Below are 19,661 nucleotides of genomic sequence, written 5' to 3'. Positions count from 1 at the left end.
GCTAGAACTAACAAGGAGTGAGCTAGGGATATCATGACATAACAGAACAAACACTTGGGCTAGAAATAACGCCAGCACAAAGTAGAACTAACAGGAGGGCATCTAGAACTAACTAGGAGTGAGCTAGGGATAACATGGCCTTCTCGAGTACAAACACTTGTGCTAAAAATAACGTGGGCACGAAGTAGAACTAACTCGAGATGTGCTTGAACTAACAGGAAGACGTATAGAACTAACAATGACTGAGATAGGCCTAACATGGGCCACAGAACAAACACTTGTGCTAGAAATAACGCCAACATGAAGTAGAACTAACTCGAGATGTTCCAGAACTAACAGTAGGACAACTAGAACGTGTATAAATGGGTACAAAACTTGAATAAATGTGTACAAAATTTTGATTCCAGAATAATGAGGTACAAAACATGGTTAAGTGGGTACAAAACTTGAATAAATGGGTACAAAACTAGATTAAGTGTGTACAAAAGTTTTTACAAGTAGGTACAAGGCTTGATTAATTGGGTACAAAACGTGTATAAATGGGTACAAAACGGTACCTAAGTAGGTACAAAACGTGTATAAATGGGTACAAAACTTGAATAAGTGTGTACAAAATTTTGATTCCAGAATAATGAGGTACAAAACATGGTTAAGTGGGTACAAAACTTGAATAAATGGATACCAAACTTGATTAAGTGGGTACAAAACTTGATTAAGTGGGTACAAAAGTTTTTACAAGTTGGTACAAGGCTTGATTAATTGGGTACAAAACGTGTATAAATGGGTATAAAACGGTGCCTAAGTAAGTACAAAACGTGTATAAATGGGTACAAAACTTGAATAAGTATGTACAAAATTTTGATTCCAGAATAATGAGGTACAAAACATTGTTAAGTGGGTACAAAACTTGAATAAATGTGTACCAAACTTGATTAAGTGGGTACAAAACTTGATTAAGTGGGTACAAAAGTTTTTACAAGTAGGTACAAGGCTTGATTAATTGGGTACAAAACGTGTATAAATGGGTACAAAACGGTGCCTAAGTAGGTACAAAACGTGTATAAATGGGTACAAAACTTGAATAAGTGTGTACAAAATTTTTATTCCAGTATAATGAGGAACAAAATATGGTTAAGTGGGTACAAAACTTGAATAAATGGGTACCAAACTTGATTAAGTGGGTACCAAACTTGATTTTGATTAAGTGGGTATAAAAGTTTTTACAAGTAGGTACAACAAGGCTTGATTAAGTGGGTACAATATTTGAGCAACGTAATAGAACTAACTCTATATGTGCTAGTACTCACAAGAGGACAGCTAGAACTAACAAGGAGTGGGCTAGGGATATCATGACATAACATAACAAACACTTGGGCTAGAAATAACGCCAGCACGAAATAGAACTAACAGGAGATGGGCTTGAACTAACAGGAGATGGGCATCTAGAACTAACTAGGAGTGAGCTAGGGATAATATGGCCATCTCGAGTACAAACACTTGTGCTAAAAATAACGTGGGCACGAAGTAGAACTAACTCGAGATTGGCTTAAACTAATAGGAAGACGTATAGAACTAACAATGACTGAGATAGGCCTAACATGGGCCACAGAACAAAAACTTGTGCTAGAAATAATGCCAGCTTGAAGTAGAACTAACTCGAGATGTTCCAGAACTAACAGTAGGACAACTTGAGCGTGTGTAAATGAGTACAAAACTTGAATAAGTGTGTACAAAATTTTGATTCCAGAATAATGAGGTACAAAACATGGTTAAGTGGATACAAAACTTGAATAAATGGGAACAAAACTTGATTAAGTGGGTTCAAAAGTTTTTACAAGTAGGTACAAGGCTTGATTAATTGGGTACAAAACGTGTATAAATGAGTACAAAACGGTGCCAAAGTAGGTACAAAACGTGTATAAATGGGTATAAAACTTGAATAAGTGTGTACAAAATTTTGATTCCAGAATAATGAGGTACAAAACATGGTTAAGTGGGCACAAAACTTGAATAAATGGGTACCAAACTTGATTAAGTGGGTACAAAACTTGATTAAGTGGGTACAAAAGTTTTTACAAGTAGGTACAAGGCTTGATTAATTGGGTACAAAACGTGTATAAATGGGTACAAAACGGTGCCTAAGTAGGTACAAAACGTGTTTAAATGGGTACAAAACTTGAATAAGTGTGTACAAAATTTTGATTCCAGAATAATGAGGTACAAAACATGGTTAAGTGGGCACAAAACTTGAATAAATGGGTACCAAACTTGATTAAGTGGGTACAAAACTTGATTAAGTGGGTACAAAAGTTTTTACAAGTAGGTACAAGGCTTGATTAATTGGTTACAAAACGTGTATAAATGGGTACAAAACGGTGCCTAAGTAGGTACAAAACGTGTATAAATGGGTACAAAACTTGAATAAGTGTCTACAAAATTTTGATTCCAGAATAATAAGGTACAAAACATGGTTAAGTTGGTACAAAACTTGAATAAATGGGTACCAAACTTGATTAAGTGGGAACGAAACTTGAGTAAGTGGATACAAAAGGTTTTACAAGTAGGTACAAGGCTTGATTATTTGGGTACAAAACGTGTATAAATGGGTACAAAACGGTGCCTAAGTAGATACAAAACGTGTATAAATGGGTACAAAACTTGAATAAGTATGTACAAAAATTTTGATTCCAAAATAATGAGGTACAAAACATGGTTAAGTGGGTACAAAACTTGAATAAATGGGTACCAAACTTGATTAAGTGGGTACAAAACTTGATTAAGTGGGTACAAAAGTTTTTACAAGTAGGTACAATGCTTGATTAATTAGGTACAAAACGTGTATAAATGGGTACAAAACGGTGCCTAAGTAGGTACAAAACGTGTATAAATGGGTACAAAACTTGAATAAGTGTGTACAAAATTTTGATTCCAGAATAATGAGGTACAAAACATGGTTAAGTGGGTACAAAACTTGAATAAATGGGTACCAAACTTGATTAAGTGGGTACAAAACTTGATTAAGTGGATACGAAAGGTTTTACAAGTAGGTACAACAAGGCTTGATTAAGTGGGTACAATATTTAAGCAACGTAATAGAACTAACTCTATATGTGCTAGAACTAATAAGAGGACAGCTAGAACTAACAAGGAGTGAGCTAGGGATATCATGACATAACAGAACAAACACTTGGGCTAGAAATAACGCCAGCACAAAGTAGAGCTAACAGGAGGGCATCTAGAACTAACTAGGAGTGAGCTAGGGATAACATGGCCTTCTCGAGTACAAACACTTGTGCTCAAAATAACGTGGGCACGAAGTAGAACTAACTCGAGATGGGCTTGAACTAACAGGAAGACGTATAGAACTAACAATGACTGAGATAGGCCTAACATGGGCCACAGAATAAACACTTGTGCTAGAAATAACACCAGCTTTAAGTAGAACTAACTCGAGATGTTCTAAAACTAACAGTAGGACAACTAGAACGTGTATAAATAGGTCCAAAACTTGAATAAGTGTGTACAAAATTTTTAATCCAGAATAATGAGGTACAAAACATGGTTAAGTGGGTACAAAACTTGAATAAATGGATACCAAACTTGATTAAGTGGGTACAAAACTTGATTAAGTGGGTACAAAAGTTTTTACAAGTAGGTACAAGGCTTGATTAATTGGGTACAAAACGTGTATAAATGTGTACAAAACAGTGCCTAAGTAGATACAAAACGTGTATAATTGGGTACAAAACTTGAATAAGTATGTACAAAATTTTGATTACAGAATAATAAGGTACAAAACATGGTTAAGTGGGTACAAAACTTGAATAAATGTGTACCAAACTTGATTAAGTGGGTACAAAACTTGATTAAGTGGGTACAAAAGTTTTTACAAGTTGGTACAAGGCTTGATTAATTGGGTACAAAACATGTATAAATGGGTACAAAACGGTGCCTAAGTAGGTACATAACGTGTATAAATGGGTACAAAATTTGAATAAGTGTGTACAAAATTTTGATTACAGTATAATGAGGTACAAATATTATTAAGTGGGTACAAAACTTGAATAAATGGGTACCAAACTTGATTAAGTGGGTACCAAACTTGATTAAGTGGGTATAAAAGTTTTTACAAGTAGGTACAACAAGGATTGATTAAGTGGGTACAATATTTAAGCAACGTAATAGAACTAACTCTATATGTGCTAGTACTAACAAGAGGACAGCTAGAACTAACAAGGAGTGGGCTAGGGATATCATGACATAACAAAACAAACACTTGGGCTAGAAATAACGCAAGCACGAAATAGAACTAACAGGAGATGAGCTTGAACTAACAGGAGATGGGCATCTAGAACTAACTAGGAGTGAGCTAGGGATAACATGGTCATCTCGAGTACAAACACTTGTGCTAAAAATAACGTGGGCACGAAGTAGAACTAACTCGAGATTGGCTTGAACTAATAGGAAGACGTATAGAACTAACAATGACTGAGATAGGCCTAACATGGGCCACAGAACAAATACTTGTGCTAGAAATAACGCCAGTTTGAAGTAGAACTAACTCGAGATGTTCCAGAACTAATAGTAGGACAACTAGAGCGTGTGTAAATAAGTACAAAACTTGAATAAGTGTGTACAAAATTTTGATTCCAGAATAATTAGGTACAAAACATGGTTAGGTGGATACAAAACTTGAATAAATGGGTACAAAACTTGATTAAGTGAGTACAAAAATTTTTACAAGTAGGTACAAGGCTTGATTAATTGGGTACAAAAGGTGTATCAATGAGTACAAAACGGTGCCTAAGTAGGTACAAAACGTGTATAAATGGGTACAAAACTTGAATAAGTGTGTACAAAATTTTGATTCCAGAATAATGAGGTACAAAACATAGTTTAGTGGGCACAAAACTTGAATAAATGGGTACCAAACTTGATTAAGTGGGTACAAAACTTGATTAAGTGGGTACAAAAGTTTTTACAAGTAGGTACAAGGCTTGATTAATTAGGTACAAAACATGTATAAATGGGTACGAAACGTTGCCTAAGTAGGTACAAAACGTGTTTAAATGGGTACAAAACTTGAATAAGTGTGTACAAAATTTTGATTCCAGAATAATGAGGTACAAAACATGGTTAAGTGGGAACAAAACTTGAATAAATGGGTACCAAACTTGATTAAGTGGGTACAAAACTTGATTAAGTGGGAACAAAAGTTTTTATAAGTAGGTAAAAGGCTTGAATAATTGGGTACAAAACGTGTATAAATGGGTACAAAACGGTGACTAAGTAGGTACAAAACGTGTATAAATGGGTACAAAACTTGAATAAGTGTGTACAAAATTTTGATTCCAGTATAATGAGGTACAAAACATGGTTAAGTGGGTAGAAAACTTGAATAAATGGATACCAAACTTGATTAAGTGGGTACCAAACATAATTAAGTAGGTACCAAACTAGATTAAGTGGGTGTAAAAGTTTTTACAAGTAGGTACAACAAGGCTTGATTAAGTGGGTACAATATTTAAGCAACGTAATAGAACTAACTCTATATGTGCTAGAACTAACAAGAGGAAAGCTAAAACTAACAAGGAGTGAGCTAGGGATATCATGACATAATAGAACAAACACTTGGGCTAGAAATAACGCCAGCACAAAGTAGAACTAACAGGAGATGGGCTTGAACTAACAGCATGGCATCTAGAACTAACTAGGAGTGAGCTAGGGATAACATTGTCATCTCGAGTACAAACACTTGTGCTAAAAATAACGTGGGCACGAAGTAGAACTAACTCGAGATGGGCTTGAACTAACAGAAAGACGTATAGAACTAACAATGACTGAGATAGGCCAAACATGGGCCACAGAACAAACACTTGTGCTAGAAATAACGCCAGCTTGAAGTAGAACTAACTCGAGATGGTACAAAATGTGTATAAATGGGTACAAAACTTGAATAAGTGTGTACAAAATTTTGATTCCAGAATAATGAGGTACAAAACATGGTTAAGTGGGTACAAAACTTGGTTAAGTGGATACAAAACTTGAATAAATGGGTACAAAACTTGATTAAGTGGGTACAAAAGTTTTTACAATTAGGTACAAGGCTTGATTAATTGGGTACAAAACGTGTATCAATGAGTACAAAACGATGCCTAAGTAGGTACAAAACGTGTATAAATGGGTACAAAACTTGAATAAGTGTGTACAAAATTTTGATTCCAGTATAATGAGGTACCAAACATGGTTAAGTGGGTACCAAACTTGATTAAGTGGGTATAAAAGTTTTTACAAGTAGGTACAACAAGGCTTGATTAAGTGGGTACAATATTTAAGCAACGCAATAGAACTAACTCTATATGTGCAAGTACTAACAAGAGGACAGCTAGAACTAACAAGGAGTGAGCTAGGGATATCATGACATAACAGAACAAACACTTAGGCTAGAAATAACGACAGCACGAAGTAGAACTAACAGGAGATGGGCTTGAACTAACAGGAGATGGGCTTCCAGAACTAACTAGGAGTGAGCTAGGGATAACATGGCCATCTCGAGTACAAACACTTGTGCTAAAAATAACGTGGGCACGAAGTAGAACTAACTCGAGATGTGCTTGAACTAACAGGAAGACATATAGAACTAACAATGACTGAGATAGGCCTAACATGGGCCACAGAACAAACACTTGTGCTAGAAATAACGCCAACTTGAAGTAGAACTAACTCGAGATGTTCCAGAACTAACAGTAGGACAACTAGAACGTGTATAAATGGGTACAAAACTTGAATAAATGTGTACAAAATTTTGCTTGATTAATTAGGTACAAAACGTGTATAAATGAGTACAAAACTTGAATAAGTGTGTACAAAATTTTGATTCCAGAATAATGAGGTACAAAACATGGTTAAGTGGGTACAAAACTTGAATAAATGGGTACCAAACTTGATTAAGTTGGTACAAAACTTGATTAAGTGGATACAAAAGGTTTTACACGTAGGTACAAGGCTTGATTAATTGGGTACAAAACGTGTATAAATGGGTACAAAACTTGAATAAGTGTGTACAAAATTTTGATTCCAGAATAATGAGGTACAAAACATGGTTAAGTGGGTACAAAACTTGAATAAATGGGTACAAAACTAGATTAAGTGTGTACAAAAGTTTTTACAAGTAGGTACAAGGCTTGATTAATTGGGTACAAAACGTGTATAAATGGGTACAAAACTTGAATAAGTGTGTACAAAATTTTGATTCCAGAATAATGAGGTACAAAACATGGTTAAGTGGGTACAAAACTTGAATAAATGGGTACAAAACTAGATTAAGTGTGTACAAAAGTTTTTACAAGTAGGTACAAGGCTTGATTAATTGGGTACAAAACGTGTATAAATGGGTACAAAACTTGAATAAGTGTGTACAAAATTTTGATTCTAGAATAATGAGGTACAAAACATGGTTAAGTGGGTACAAAACTTGAATAAATGGGTACCAAACTTGATTAAGTGGGTACAAAACTTAATTAAGTGGGTACAAAAGTTTTTACAAGTAGGTACAAGGCTTGATTAATTGGGAACAAAACGTGTATAAATGGGTACAAAACGGTGCCTAAGTAGGTACAAAACGTGTATAAATGGGTACAAAACTTGAATAAGTGTGTACAAAATTTTGATTCCAGTATAATGAGGTACAAAACATGGCTAAGTGGGTAAAAAACTTGAATAAATGGGTACCAAACTTGATTAAGTGGGTATCAAACTTGAATAAGTGGGTATAAAAGTTTTTACAAGTAGGTACAACAAGGCTTGATTAAGTGGGTACAATATTTAAGCAACGCAATAGAACTAACTCTATATGTGCAAGTACTAACAAGAGGACAGCTAGAACTAACAAGGAGTGAGCTAGGGATATCATGACATAAAAGAACAAACACTTGGGCTAGAAATAATGCCAGCACGAAGTAGAACTAACAGGAGATGGGTTTGAACTAACAGGAGGGCATCTAGAACTAACTAGGAGTGAGCTAGGGATAACATGGTCATCTCGAGTACAAACAGTTGTGCTAAAAATAACATGGGCAAGAAGTAGAACTAACTCGAGATGGGCTCGAACTAACAGGAAGACGTATAGAACTAACAATGACTGAGATAGGCCTAACATGGGCCTCTGAACAAACACTTGTGCTAGAAATAACACCAGCTTGAAGTAGAACTAACTCGAGATGTTCCAGAACTAACAGTAGGACAACTAGAACGTGTATAAATGAGTACAAAACTTGAATAAGTGTGTACAAAATTTTGATTCCAGAATAATGAGGTACAAAACATGGTTAAGTGGGTACAAAACTTGAATAAATGGGTACAAAACTTGATTTATTGGGTACAAAAGTTTTTACAAGTAGGAACATGGCTTGATTAATTGGGTACAAAACGTGTATAAATGGATACAAAACGGTGCCTAAGTAGGTACAAAACGTGTATAAATGGGTACAAAACTTGAATAACTATGTACTAAATTTTGATTCCAGAATAATGAGGTACAAAACATGGTTAAGTGGGTACAAAACTTGAATAAATGGGTACCAAACTTGATTAAGTGGGTACAAAACTTGATTAAGTGGGTACAAAAGTTTTATAGATGAGTACAAAATGGTGCCTAAGTAGGTACAAAACGTGTATAAATAGGTACAAAACTTGAATAAGTGTGTACAAAATTTTTATTCCAGAATAATGAGGTACAAAACATGGTTAAGTGGGTACAAAATTTGAATAAATGGGTACCAAACTTGATTAAGTGGGTACAAAACTTTATTAAGTGGGTACAAAAGTTTTTACAAGTAGGAACATGGCTTGATTAATTGGGTACAAAACGTGTATAAATGGATACAAAACGGTGCCTAAGTAGGTACAAAACGTGTATAAATGGGTACAAAACTTGAATAAGTATGTACAAAATTTTGATTCCAGAATAATAAGGTACAAAACATGGTTAAGTGGGTACAAAACTTGAATAAATGGGTACCAAACTTGATTAAGTGGGTACAAAACTTGATTAAGTGGGTACAAAAGTTTTTACAAGTAGGTACAAGGCTTGATTAATTGGGTACAAAACGTGTGTAAATGGGTACAAAACGGTGCCTAAGTAGGTGAAAAACGTGTATAAATGGGTACAAAACTTGAATAAGTGTGTACAAAATTTTGATTCCAGTATAATGAGGTACAAAACATGGTTAAGAGGGTACAAAACTTGAATAAATGGGTACCAAACTTGATTAAGTGGGTATCAAACTAGATTTAGTGGGTATAAAAGCTTTTACAAGTAGGTACAACAAGGCTTGATTAAGTGGGTACAATATTTAAGCAACGTAATAGAACTAAATCTATATGTGCTAGTACTAACAAGAGGACAGCTAAAACTAACAAGGAGTGAGCTAGGGATATCATGACATAACAAAACAAACACTTGGGCTAGAAATAACGCCAGCGCGAAGTAGAACTAACAGGAGATGGGCTTGAACTAACAGGAGGACATTTCGAGTACAAACACTTGTGCTAAAAATAACGTGGGCACGAAGAAGAACAACTCGAGATGGGCTTGAACTAACAGGAAAACGTATAGAACTAACAATGACTGAGATAGGTCTAACATGGGCCACAGAACAAACACATGTGCTAGAAATAACGCCAGCTTGAAGTAGAACTAACTCGAGATGTTCCAGAACTAACAGTAGGACGACTAGAACGTGTATAAATGGGTACAAAACTTGAATAAGTGTGTACAAAATTTGATTCCAGTATAATGAGGTACAAAACATGGTTAAGTGGGTACAAAACTTGAATAAATGGGTACAAAACTTGATTTAGTGGGTACAAAAGTTTTTACAAGTAGGTACAAGGCTTGATTAATTGGATACAAAACGTGTATAAATGAGTACAAAACGGTGCCTAAGTAGGTACAAAACGTGTATAAATAGGTACAAAACTTGAATAAGTGTGTACAAAATTTTGATTCCAGAATAATGAGGTACAAAACATGGTTAAGTGGGTACAAAACTTGAATAAATGAGTACCAAACTTGATTAAGTGGGTACAAAACTTGATTAAGTGGGTACAAAAGTTTTAACAAGTAGGTACAAAGCTTGATTAATTAGGTACAAAACGTGTATAAATGGGTACAAAACGGTGCCTAAGTAGGTGCAAAACGTGTATAAATGGGTACAAAACTTGAATAAATGTGTACAAAATGCATGTTAGCTCTAATGGAGATGATGTTAGTTCTATTACGAGGCATGTTAGTTCTAGTTGGCGTTCCTGTTAGATCTAGTGGATTTCATGATGGTTCTATCTTCCCTCATGCATATTCCTTGGATCTATCTTCTTCCTTTTAATTTCAGCTCATACATTACTTGGTTTGCAGCACTCACTCTATGGCTACGAGCCGGATAATTTAGAGCTATTTTTGCCATGTATTGTTAAATTGGATATAAACTTTAAATTTGGTTTAAACTATCGTTTAGAAATTGTTTAGTGAAATTGAAAGATCAACTTGATGACGTTTTTTGAGCGATTTTGAACTTCTTATATGTGATAATTTGATAGCTTGTATAGACACTCCACCAATTCTCTCACGTGAGGCAACAATGGAAGAAGATAAAAGCCAGGACCATGATCTACTATCTACAACATGGCTTCCCCCTCAGGTGATAATATCTTATTGTTTATAGTGTACTACTAACTAATGACATATACCAAAATAGTTGTCTTTTAGCATGAGTTTTGTTTCTCTATTTTTATAGGCATCCGAGCATGAGGAGAATGGTGATGAGCTTATGGGCGTTGAAAATGGTGAAGATAATTTAAACAGCGTTGATCCATATATCGGAATGGAGTTCTCTACTCATGAGGAAGCTTATAATTTCTACAATGCATACGCCAGACTTAAGGGATTTGGTGTTCGCAAGGGTCACACAGCTTGGTCGAGAAAGAAAGATGCAATCCTATCTAGAATATTTGTATGTGACAAAGAAGGCTTTAAATCTTTAAAAGATAAAAGAGAAGATGGTCGGAATGTAATTCGAAAGTTCGATACAAGATGTGGATGCAACGCAAGGATGGTTATTGGACTTGATAGAAGCACTGAAAAATGGGTGGTCCGAAAGTTAAACAGTAAGCATAATGGTCATCCATTAACCACCCCAACTCGGGTAAAGAAGCACTACTCACATCGGACACTTCATCGAGCTCAATCGACAAAAAGGTTGATAGATACTCTTGACAATCAAGGTTTACGGCCTTCTGCCATTTGTAAGGTTGTAGACGTTGCTCATGGCAATGAACAAGGCTCTCTCACTCAACAAGAATGCCAAGCACAACTTAGACTTAAACGAAGAAACAACGTCGGCCATGAGTGCGTGAACATAGTTCGTCAATTTCAAGAGAAAAAGGTATCTGATCCTCAATTTTACTTCGCACTTGATTTAGAAAATGATGGGACGATGAGAAGTGTTTTTTGGATGGATGGTAGGTCGAGGACTTCTTACTTGCAATTTGGAGATGTTGTTTGCTTTGATGTTACATATAGAACGAACAATTTAAAATTGCCGTTTGCACCATTTACGGGCGTTAACCATCATCGACAGTCTACTCTATTTGGGTGTGCGTTACTGGCCGATGAAACGGAGGAGACGTTTATATGGTTATTTAGCCAATGGTTAAAATGTATGTCGGGTATAGCACCAGTAACAATCATCACTGATCAAGATAAAGCTATGTGTGGTGCTATTCACAAAGTTTTTCCTAAAACTCGCCATCGCTTTTGTTCTTGGCACCTTCGTAGGAATGCCTTACAAAATCTTCAATCAATGCATAATGATTATGGTGAGGATGTTGGTGTAAAGTATAACAAATGGTATTGGAGTAAATCGGAAGAAAAATTTGAAAAGCGTTGGGAAGAAATGAGGGACAAATATGGTGCAGATAAAAGGAGTTGGTTAGTAAATTTATACAATCATCGAGATCATTGGGCTCCAGTGTATCTTAAAGACACTTTTACTGCAGGAATGACATCTACTCAGCGGAGTGAGGGAATTAATGCTTTTTTTGATCATTTTGTGAATGTAAATACCGAGTTACATGATTTTGTTAAGCAGTATGATAATGCTGTCAGAGCTCGCCGAGCCGCTGAACTTGAGCAAGATTTTAAGTCCACAAACTCAGTTCCTACATTGATAATTGAACATCCCATTGAAAAACAAGCTCGGGAGAATTATACGAAGAATCTGTTTACTATCTTTCAGAAAGAACTCAAGGATAGTTACTCCATGCTTCATGAAAAGTTGTCGAAGGACGGCGCAAGTGCTACTTATGCCGTTTGGAATATAGATAGCGAGGCTGAAAGCAAGAAGATAGTAAAGCATCATGTTGTTTTCGATACATCCAAAGAAAAAAGAATTAAGTGCTCTTGTGCGAGATTTGAGATGGAAGGTATATTATGCAAACATAGCTTGCACATTTTAGTAAAGAAGCAAGTATTAGAAATTCCATCAAGATATATCATGCAACGATGGACAATTAAAGCAAGACATGTTGGTTGCGGAGTTGTTAGAAATTGCATTACAAATAGTGAAGACCAACTATCTATCATTAAACATTGGGCCCTTAGGAGTAGATGTAACAAGGCACTAGAAGATACATTGACTTCAAGTACACTTCATGATAAGTTTAGTGCTTTTTTAGACTCATTTTTTGAAGAAGTTGAGAATTCCAAGATTGAGAAGGAACATAACGACAATGGAAATGAGAGCAATGCCAGCAATAAGATGCCTACTTCATCCATACCCATCTCTATAGAGGAAGCAACTCAAATCACTATTCGTGATCCAGATAAGCCTGTTGCCACGAAGGGACGACCAGCACATGCTACTAGAATTAAGTCGGGAGTGGAGATAGCACAAGAAAAGAGTATAAAAAAACAAAGATTTTGTGGGTTTTGTAAGGGAAAAGGACATTATATAACGAGTTGTCCTTTAGCTAAGGTATTATACTTAATCTTGATTTAATATTTTTTCAATGTCTTTGCATTTGTCATGATAAAGTTGCAATTTTTTTTGTAGAACAAAAATGTTGCTCGTGGAGGTCGAGAAAGTTAACGGCATCGCCAAAACAAAGTTTACGGAGGGCCAAAACAAAGCATGTGTTTCGGTTGAATGTTCACAATTTGATTTATTCACTTTTCCCTTAAGATTTATGTATGTATGGATGATAATGTGGTTGTATGGATTAATCATGTATGGATGATAATTTGAATTAATTTTTTCCCCCAGAACAATGAGGAACAAAACAGTATTAAGTGGGTACAAAACGAGCAATTAGTGGGTACTAAACTTGAATAAGTGGGTACAAAAATAAAATCATGGCATTATTAGGTACAAAGCTTGATTAAGTGGGTACAAAGCTTGATTAAGTGGGTACAATATTTGAATCCAGAGCAAAGAGGTATAAAAGGGTGCCTAAGTAGGTACAAAACGTGTATAAATGGGTACAAAACTTGAATAAGTGGGTACAAAATTTGCAGCAGAATAATGAGGTACAAAACATGGTTAAGTGGGTACAAAACTTGAATAAATGGGTACCAAACTTGATTAAGTGGGTACAAAACTTGATTAAGTGTGTACAAAAGTTTTTACAAGTAGGTACAAGGCTTGATTAATTGGGTACAAAACGTGTATAAATGGGTACAAAACGGTGCCTAAGTAGGTACAAAACGTGTATTAATGGGTACAAAACTTGAATAAGTGTGTACAAAATTTTGATTCCAGAATAATGAGGTACAAAACATGGTTAAGTGGGTACAAAACTTGAATAAATGGGTACCAAACTTGATTAAGTGGGTACCAAACTTGATTAAGTGGGTATAAAAGTTTTTACAAGTAGGTACAAGGCTTGATTAAGTGGGTACAATATTTAAGCAACGTAATAGAACTAACTCTGTATGTTCTAGAACTAACAAGAGGACAGCTAGATATAACAAGGAGTGAGCTAGGGATATCATGACATAACAGAACAAACACTTGGGCTAGAAATAACGTCAGCACGAAGTAGAACTAACAGGAGATGGGCTTGAACTAACAGGAGGGCATCTAGAACTAACTAGGAGTGAGCTAGGGATAACATGGCCATCTCGAGTACAAACACTTGTGCTAAAAATATCGTGTGCACGAAGTAGAACTAACTCGAGATGTCTTGAACTAACAGGAAGACATATAGAACTAACAATGACTGAGATAGGCCTAACATGGGCCACAGAACAAACACTTGTGCTAGAAATAACGCCAACTTGAAGTAGAACTAACTCGAGATGTTCCAGAACTAACAGTAGGACAACTAGAACGTGTATAAATGGGTACAAAACTTGAATAAGTGTGTACAAAATTTTGATTCCAGAATAATGAGGTACAAAACATGGTTAAGTGGGTACAAAACTTGAATAAATGGGTACCAAACTTGATTAAGTGGGTACCAAACTTGATTAAGTGGGTATAAAAGTTTTTACAAGTAGGTACAAGGCTTGATTAAGTGGGTACAATATTTAAGCAACGTAATAGAACTAACTCTGTATGTGATAGAACTAACAAGAGGACAGCTAGATATAACAAGGAGTGAGCTAGGGATATCATGACATAACAGAACAAACACTTGGGCTAGAAATAACGCCAGCACGAAGTAGAACTAACAGGAGATGGGCTTGAACTAACAGGAGGGCATCTAGAACTAACTAGGAGTGAGCTAGGGATAACATGGCCATCTCGAGTACAAACACTTGTGCTAAAAATAACGTGGCACGAAGTAGAACTAACTCGAGATGTGCTTGAACTAACAGGAAGACATATAGAACTAACAATGACTGAGATAGGCCTAACATGGGCCACAGAACAAACACTTGTGCTAGAAATAACGCCAACTTGAAGTAGAACTAACTCGAGATGTTCCAGAACTAACAGTAGGACAACTAGAACGTGTATAAATGGGTACAAAACTTGAATAAGTGTGTACAAAATTTTGATTCCAGAATAATGAGGTACAAAACATGGTTAAGTGGTTACAAAACTTGAATAAATGGGTACCAAACTTGATTAAGTGGGTACAAAACTTGATTAAGTGGGTACAAAAGTTTTTACAAGCAGGTACAATGCTTGATTAATTTGGTACAAAACGTGTATAAATGGGTACAAAACGGTGCCTAAGTAGGTACAAAACGTGTATAAATAGGTACAAAACATGAATAAGTGTGTACAAAATTTTGATTCCAGTATAATGAGGTACAAAACAAGGTTAAGTGGGTAGAAAACTTGATTAAGTGTGTACAAAATTTTGATTCCAGTATAATGAGGTACAAAACATGGTTAAGTGGGTAGAAAACTTGAATAAATGGGTACTTGATTCCAGTATAATGAGGTACAAAACATGGTTAAGTGGGTACAAAACTTGAATAAATGGGTACCAAACTTGATTAAGTGGGTACCAAACTTGATTAAGTGGGTATAAAAGTTTTTACAAGTAACAACATGGCTTGATTAAGTGGGTACAATATTTAAGCAACGTAATAGAACTAACTCAATATGTGCTAGAACTAACAAGAGGACAACTAGAACTAACAAGGAGTGAGCTAGGGATATCATGACATAACAGAACAAACACTTGGGCTAGAAATAACGCCAGCACGAAGTAGAACTAACAGGAGATGGGCTTGAACTAACAGGATGGCATCTAGAACTAACTAGGAGTGAGCTAGGGATAACATGGCCATCTCGAGTACAAACACTTGTGCTAAAAATACGTGGGCACGAAGTAGAACTAACTCGAGATGGGCTTGAACTAACAAGAAGACGTATAGAACTAACAATGACTGAGATAGGCCTAACATGGGCCACAGAACAAACAGTTGTGCTAGAAATAACGCCAGCTTGAAGTAGAACTAACTCGAGATGTTCCAGAACTAATAGTAGGACAACTAGAACGTGTATAAATGAGTACAAAACTTGAATAAGTGTTTACAAAATTTTGATTCCAGAATAATGAGGTACAAAACATGGTTAAGTGGGTACAAAACTTGAATAAATGGGTACAAAACTTGATTTAGTGGGTACAAAAGTTTTTACAAGTAGGTACAATGCTTGATTAATTAGATACAAAACGTGTATAAATGAGTACAAAATGGTGCCTAAGTAGGTACAAAACCTGTATAAATAGGTACAAAACTTGAATAAGTGTGTACAAAATTTTGATTCCAGTATAATGAGGTACAAAACATGGTTATGTGGGTGCAAAACTTGAATAAATTGGTTTTAAACTTGATTAAGTAGGTACCAAACTTGATTAAGTGGGTATAAAAGTTTTTACAAGTAGGTACAACAAGGCTTGATTAAGTGGGTACAATATTTAAGCAACGTAATAGAACTAACTCTGTATGTTCTAGAACTAACAAGAGGACAGCTAGAACTAACAAGGAGTGAGCTAGGGATATCATGACATAAAAGAGGAATTCCGGAGTCGGTACGCTATTAGATCTGATGGACTAGCCTCACAAGCCACCACATGTCTTTTCAGCACGTTTTGTCCTCACTCACGCGCTCTCTGGAAAACTTCCCAGGGGGTCACCCATCCTAGAATTTCTCCAGGCCAAGCACGCTTAACTTTGGAGTTTCTAAGAGTTAGGTTCCCCGAAAAGAAGATGCATATTTGTGGTATGAGTATTCCAATCAAATCTATCAATACTAATCACATCACCCTCTCAAGGGTTGGGGTATTACATACTCCCTCACTTAAACTCACAACGTCCTCGTTGTGCCAAATCATATCATCCAAGACCGTACCATCCGTGTGAGATTCTAGAGGTGGCTCCTACGGCCTCAAGAGTTGGCTCCCGCCCTCTCGACGTAGCACTTTGTGCCGCATAGCACTTAGCTCTCACAATTCCGGTTGGCTTGGCTCTGACACCATTTGTAACGCCCCGCCCCGGAATCCCAGAGTCGGTACGCTACTAGATCTGATGGACTGGCCTCACAAACCACCACATGTCTTTTTAGCACGTTTTGTCCTCACTCACGCGCTCCCTGGAAAACTTCCCAGGGGGTCACCCATCCTAGAATTTCTCCAGGCCAAGCACGCTTAACTTTGGAGTTTCTAAGAGTTAGGTTCCCGAAAAGAAGATGCATCTTGGTGGTATGAGTATTCCAATCAAATCTATTAATACTAATCACATCACCCTATCAAGGGTTGGGGTATTACACTTTCTAAAAAAACAATGCAATGGGAACAGTGCGATGATAGGGTTTCATCAGTTCCTCAATCTAAGTCTTGTGGTCTTTCCTTAGAGTCAAACATTGCTTCTGAAGCGAAGATGGCGACGATTCTGCGAAGGTTAGAAGCTTTAGAAATTAAGGAACGAGCTCCAGCTCAAATCAATCATGTTTCTGCCTCAAGATGTCATAATTGTCAGTCTCCTACCCACGTTTCAGAGGAATGCCCTCTCTTAGGAAACAACCATTCATTAGAACAGATGAACTCTGCATTCCAGCACCCTAGAAATGATCCATTTTCTCCAACCTACAATCCAGGTTGGAGAAATCATCCCAACTTTGCGTGGAATCTAGGAAATTCTCCTGGAACTCAAAATTTCACTCTCGCTTCGACCCAACATTTACCTAGGGGAAACACAGTTCCGTTCAATTCTCATTCACAATTTCAACAACCCAATCTGCCGTATCAAAATCAGTCTCCTCTTCATCAAGCTGTAATTCAGACTCATCACAATCCAGATCAGGATAAACGTCAAAGGGGTTTAGAAACCATAATTAAGGCCTCTACTCAAACCACGAATATGTTGACTCAAACGTCTAGCACGCTGAATTCCTTCATGCAATCAACCGGACAAATGCTCAACTCCAACACTCAAGCTATAGCTAGATTAGAATCCCAACTTGGTCAACTAGCTAGTGCCGTGAGTGAAAGAGAGAAAGGAAAATTTCCGAGTCAACCCGTGGTCAACCCTAATAACACAGGATGCAGTTCATCCTATGAAGCTCAAGTGAATGCAATCCATTCACTTCGGTCAGTTAGACAGGTCGATAATCAAGTGAGAACTCCTCCAAGTCAAACTCTTGATCCTGTACAAATTCCTTCTCCTTCTCCTTCTGATGAATCTATTCAACAATCACTCCCCTCAGATGACCAAGAACCTGAACCCGAACCTGAGCCTACTTTTGATAGATTTAGACCGGTTGCTCCCTTCCTAGATAGACTCAGATCTAGGAAACACTCTCCTCAGGAGGAGAAGATCTTAGAAACATTCAAACAGGTTAAGGTCAACATTCCTCTCTTAGATGTAATTGAACAAATTCCATCTTATGCTAAATTTTTAAAAGAATTATGCACTAAGAAGAGGAGAATAAATGTTCCAAAGAAAGTCTTTTTAGCCGCCAATATCAGTGAAATGCTATCAAATCCCATACCTTTGAAACGTAAAGATCCAGGTTCCCCCATCATTTCATGTATCATTGGTAATACTCACATTGATAAGGCGCTTTTAGACTTAGGGGCCAGTGTCAATTTGCTTCCATATTCAGTCTATCAGCAATTGGGTCTAGGTGTACTGAACCCAACCAAATGCACCTTACAGTTGGCTGATAGATCTGTTAAGGTCCCTATGGGTGAGTTAGAGGATGTTCTGATTAAGGTTGGAGATTTTATTTTTCCAGTAGATTTTGTAGTCTTGGAAACACAGCCTGTTTCCAATCCCAAAGGACAGACACCTGTCATCTTAGGACGACCGTTCTTAGCCACTTCTAATGCTCTCATCAACTGTAGAACTGGTCAAATGAAGCTGTCCTTTGGGAATTTGACTGCTGATTTTAGAATAATAAAAAGAATTTATTCTTCTCTCATGTGAGAGTTTCTTGTTCAGTTTTCAAAAAAAAAGGGAAAAAGAAAAAAAAAGAAGAAAAAAAAGGAAAAAAAAGAAAAAAAAAAGAAAAAAGAATAAAATTTTGTTTTCATCCTCCTCAGACCAAAGGTAATTGCAGATTTTTATCAGCTGACCAAATGTAAGTGCTTCACTTCTTATCTGCTTTACTTTATGCATCATAGAGTTTGCATTGAGGACAATGCAAAAATTAGGTGTGGGGTGGGAATTAGTTATTTTTTCTCTCTTTATTTTACATTTTAGTTACCTTTTTTCCCTTTTTCCTTAAAAAAAAAATTTATAAAAATATCATCACTTGCCAAATTGATAGAGTTATGTAATAATTGATTTATTTGATAAATTTAAAATTTTCTAATCCCTAGTTAGTTATTTACTTAAGTTAACCTTTTATGATAACTCTAAATAAATTTCTTAAGAAATAATTTTCAAAGTAGTATACTTTACTTAAGCCTTGACTTGGACTTTTATTTAAAATAATGAAATTTTTGCATGCTTAGCTTAAAGTTAAAAATAATTTTTCAAAGTGTCTTGATTTACATATTTTTTTCAAAATATATATACATAAAAAAAAATTGCAAAAGAAGAGTGCGAAAAATGGGCACCAAAAAAAAAAAAGCTCTTGAATTCAAGGTGATTCTATCTTATAAAGCCTAAGTTGACCGAGTAATTAAGCCCAAGGAGTATT

The 19,661-nt window shown here is 36.1% G+C and overlaps 1 protein-coding gene across 1 annotated transcript; it reads left to right on the top strand.

The window, feature by feature from the left end:
* The first annotated feature begins 10,371 nt into the window (after positions 1-10,371).
* On the top strand, positions 10,372-13,339 carry LOC109828268 (protein FAR1-RELATED SEQUENCE 5-like). Its single transcript, XM_020395298.1, has 2 exons — positions 10,372-10,697; positions 10,794-13,339. The coding sequence occupies exons 1-2, from the start codon at positions 10,638-10,640 to the stop codon at positions 13,053-13,055; spliced, it is 2,322 nt and encodes a 773-aa protein (XP_020250887.1). The 5' UTR covers positions 10,372-10,637; the 3' UTR covers positions 13,056-13,339.
* The last annotated feature ends 6,322 nt before the right edge of the window (positions 13,340-19,661 follow it).

Source organism: Asparagus officinalis, unplaced genomic scaffold (genome assembly GCF_001876935.1).
Source record: "Asparagus officinalis unplaced genomic scaffold, Aspof.V1 AsparagusV1_Un925, whole genome shotgun sequence".
NCBI lineage: Eukaryota > Viridiplantae > Streptophyta > Magnoliopsida > Asparagales > Asparagaceae > Asparagus > Asparagus officinalis.
Note: the sequence above shows the minus strand (reverse complement) of the source record. Positions and strands in the feature narration are given on the sequence as shown.

Excerpts from the sequence above, each read along its gene's own strand:
- LOC109828268 (XM_020395298.1), top strand. The coding sequence starts at position 10,638 with ATGGAAGAAGATAAAAGCCAGGACCATGATCTACTATCTACAACATGG. Across the intron at positions 10,698-10,793 it reads CAACATGGCTTCCCCCTCAG|GCATCCGAGCATGAGGAGAA; the intron begins GTGATAATATCT and ends CTATTTTTATAG.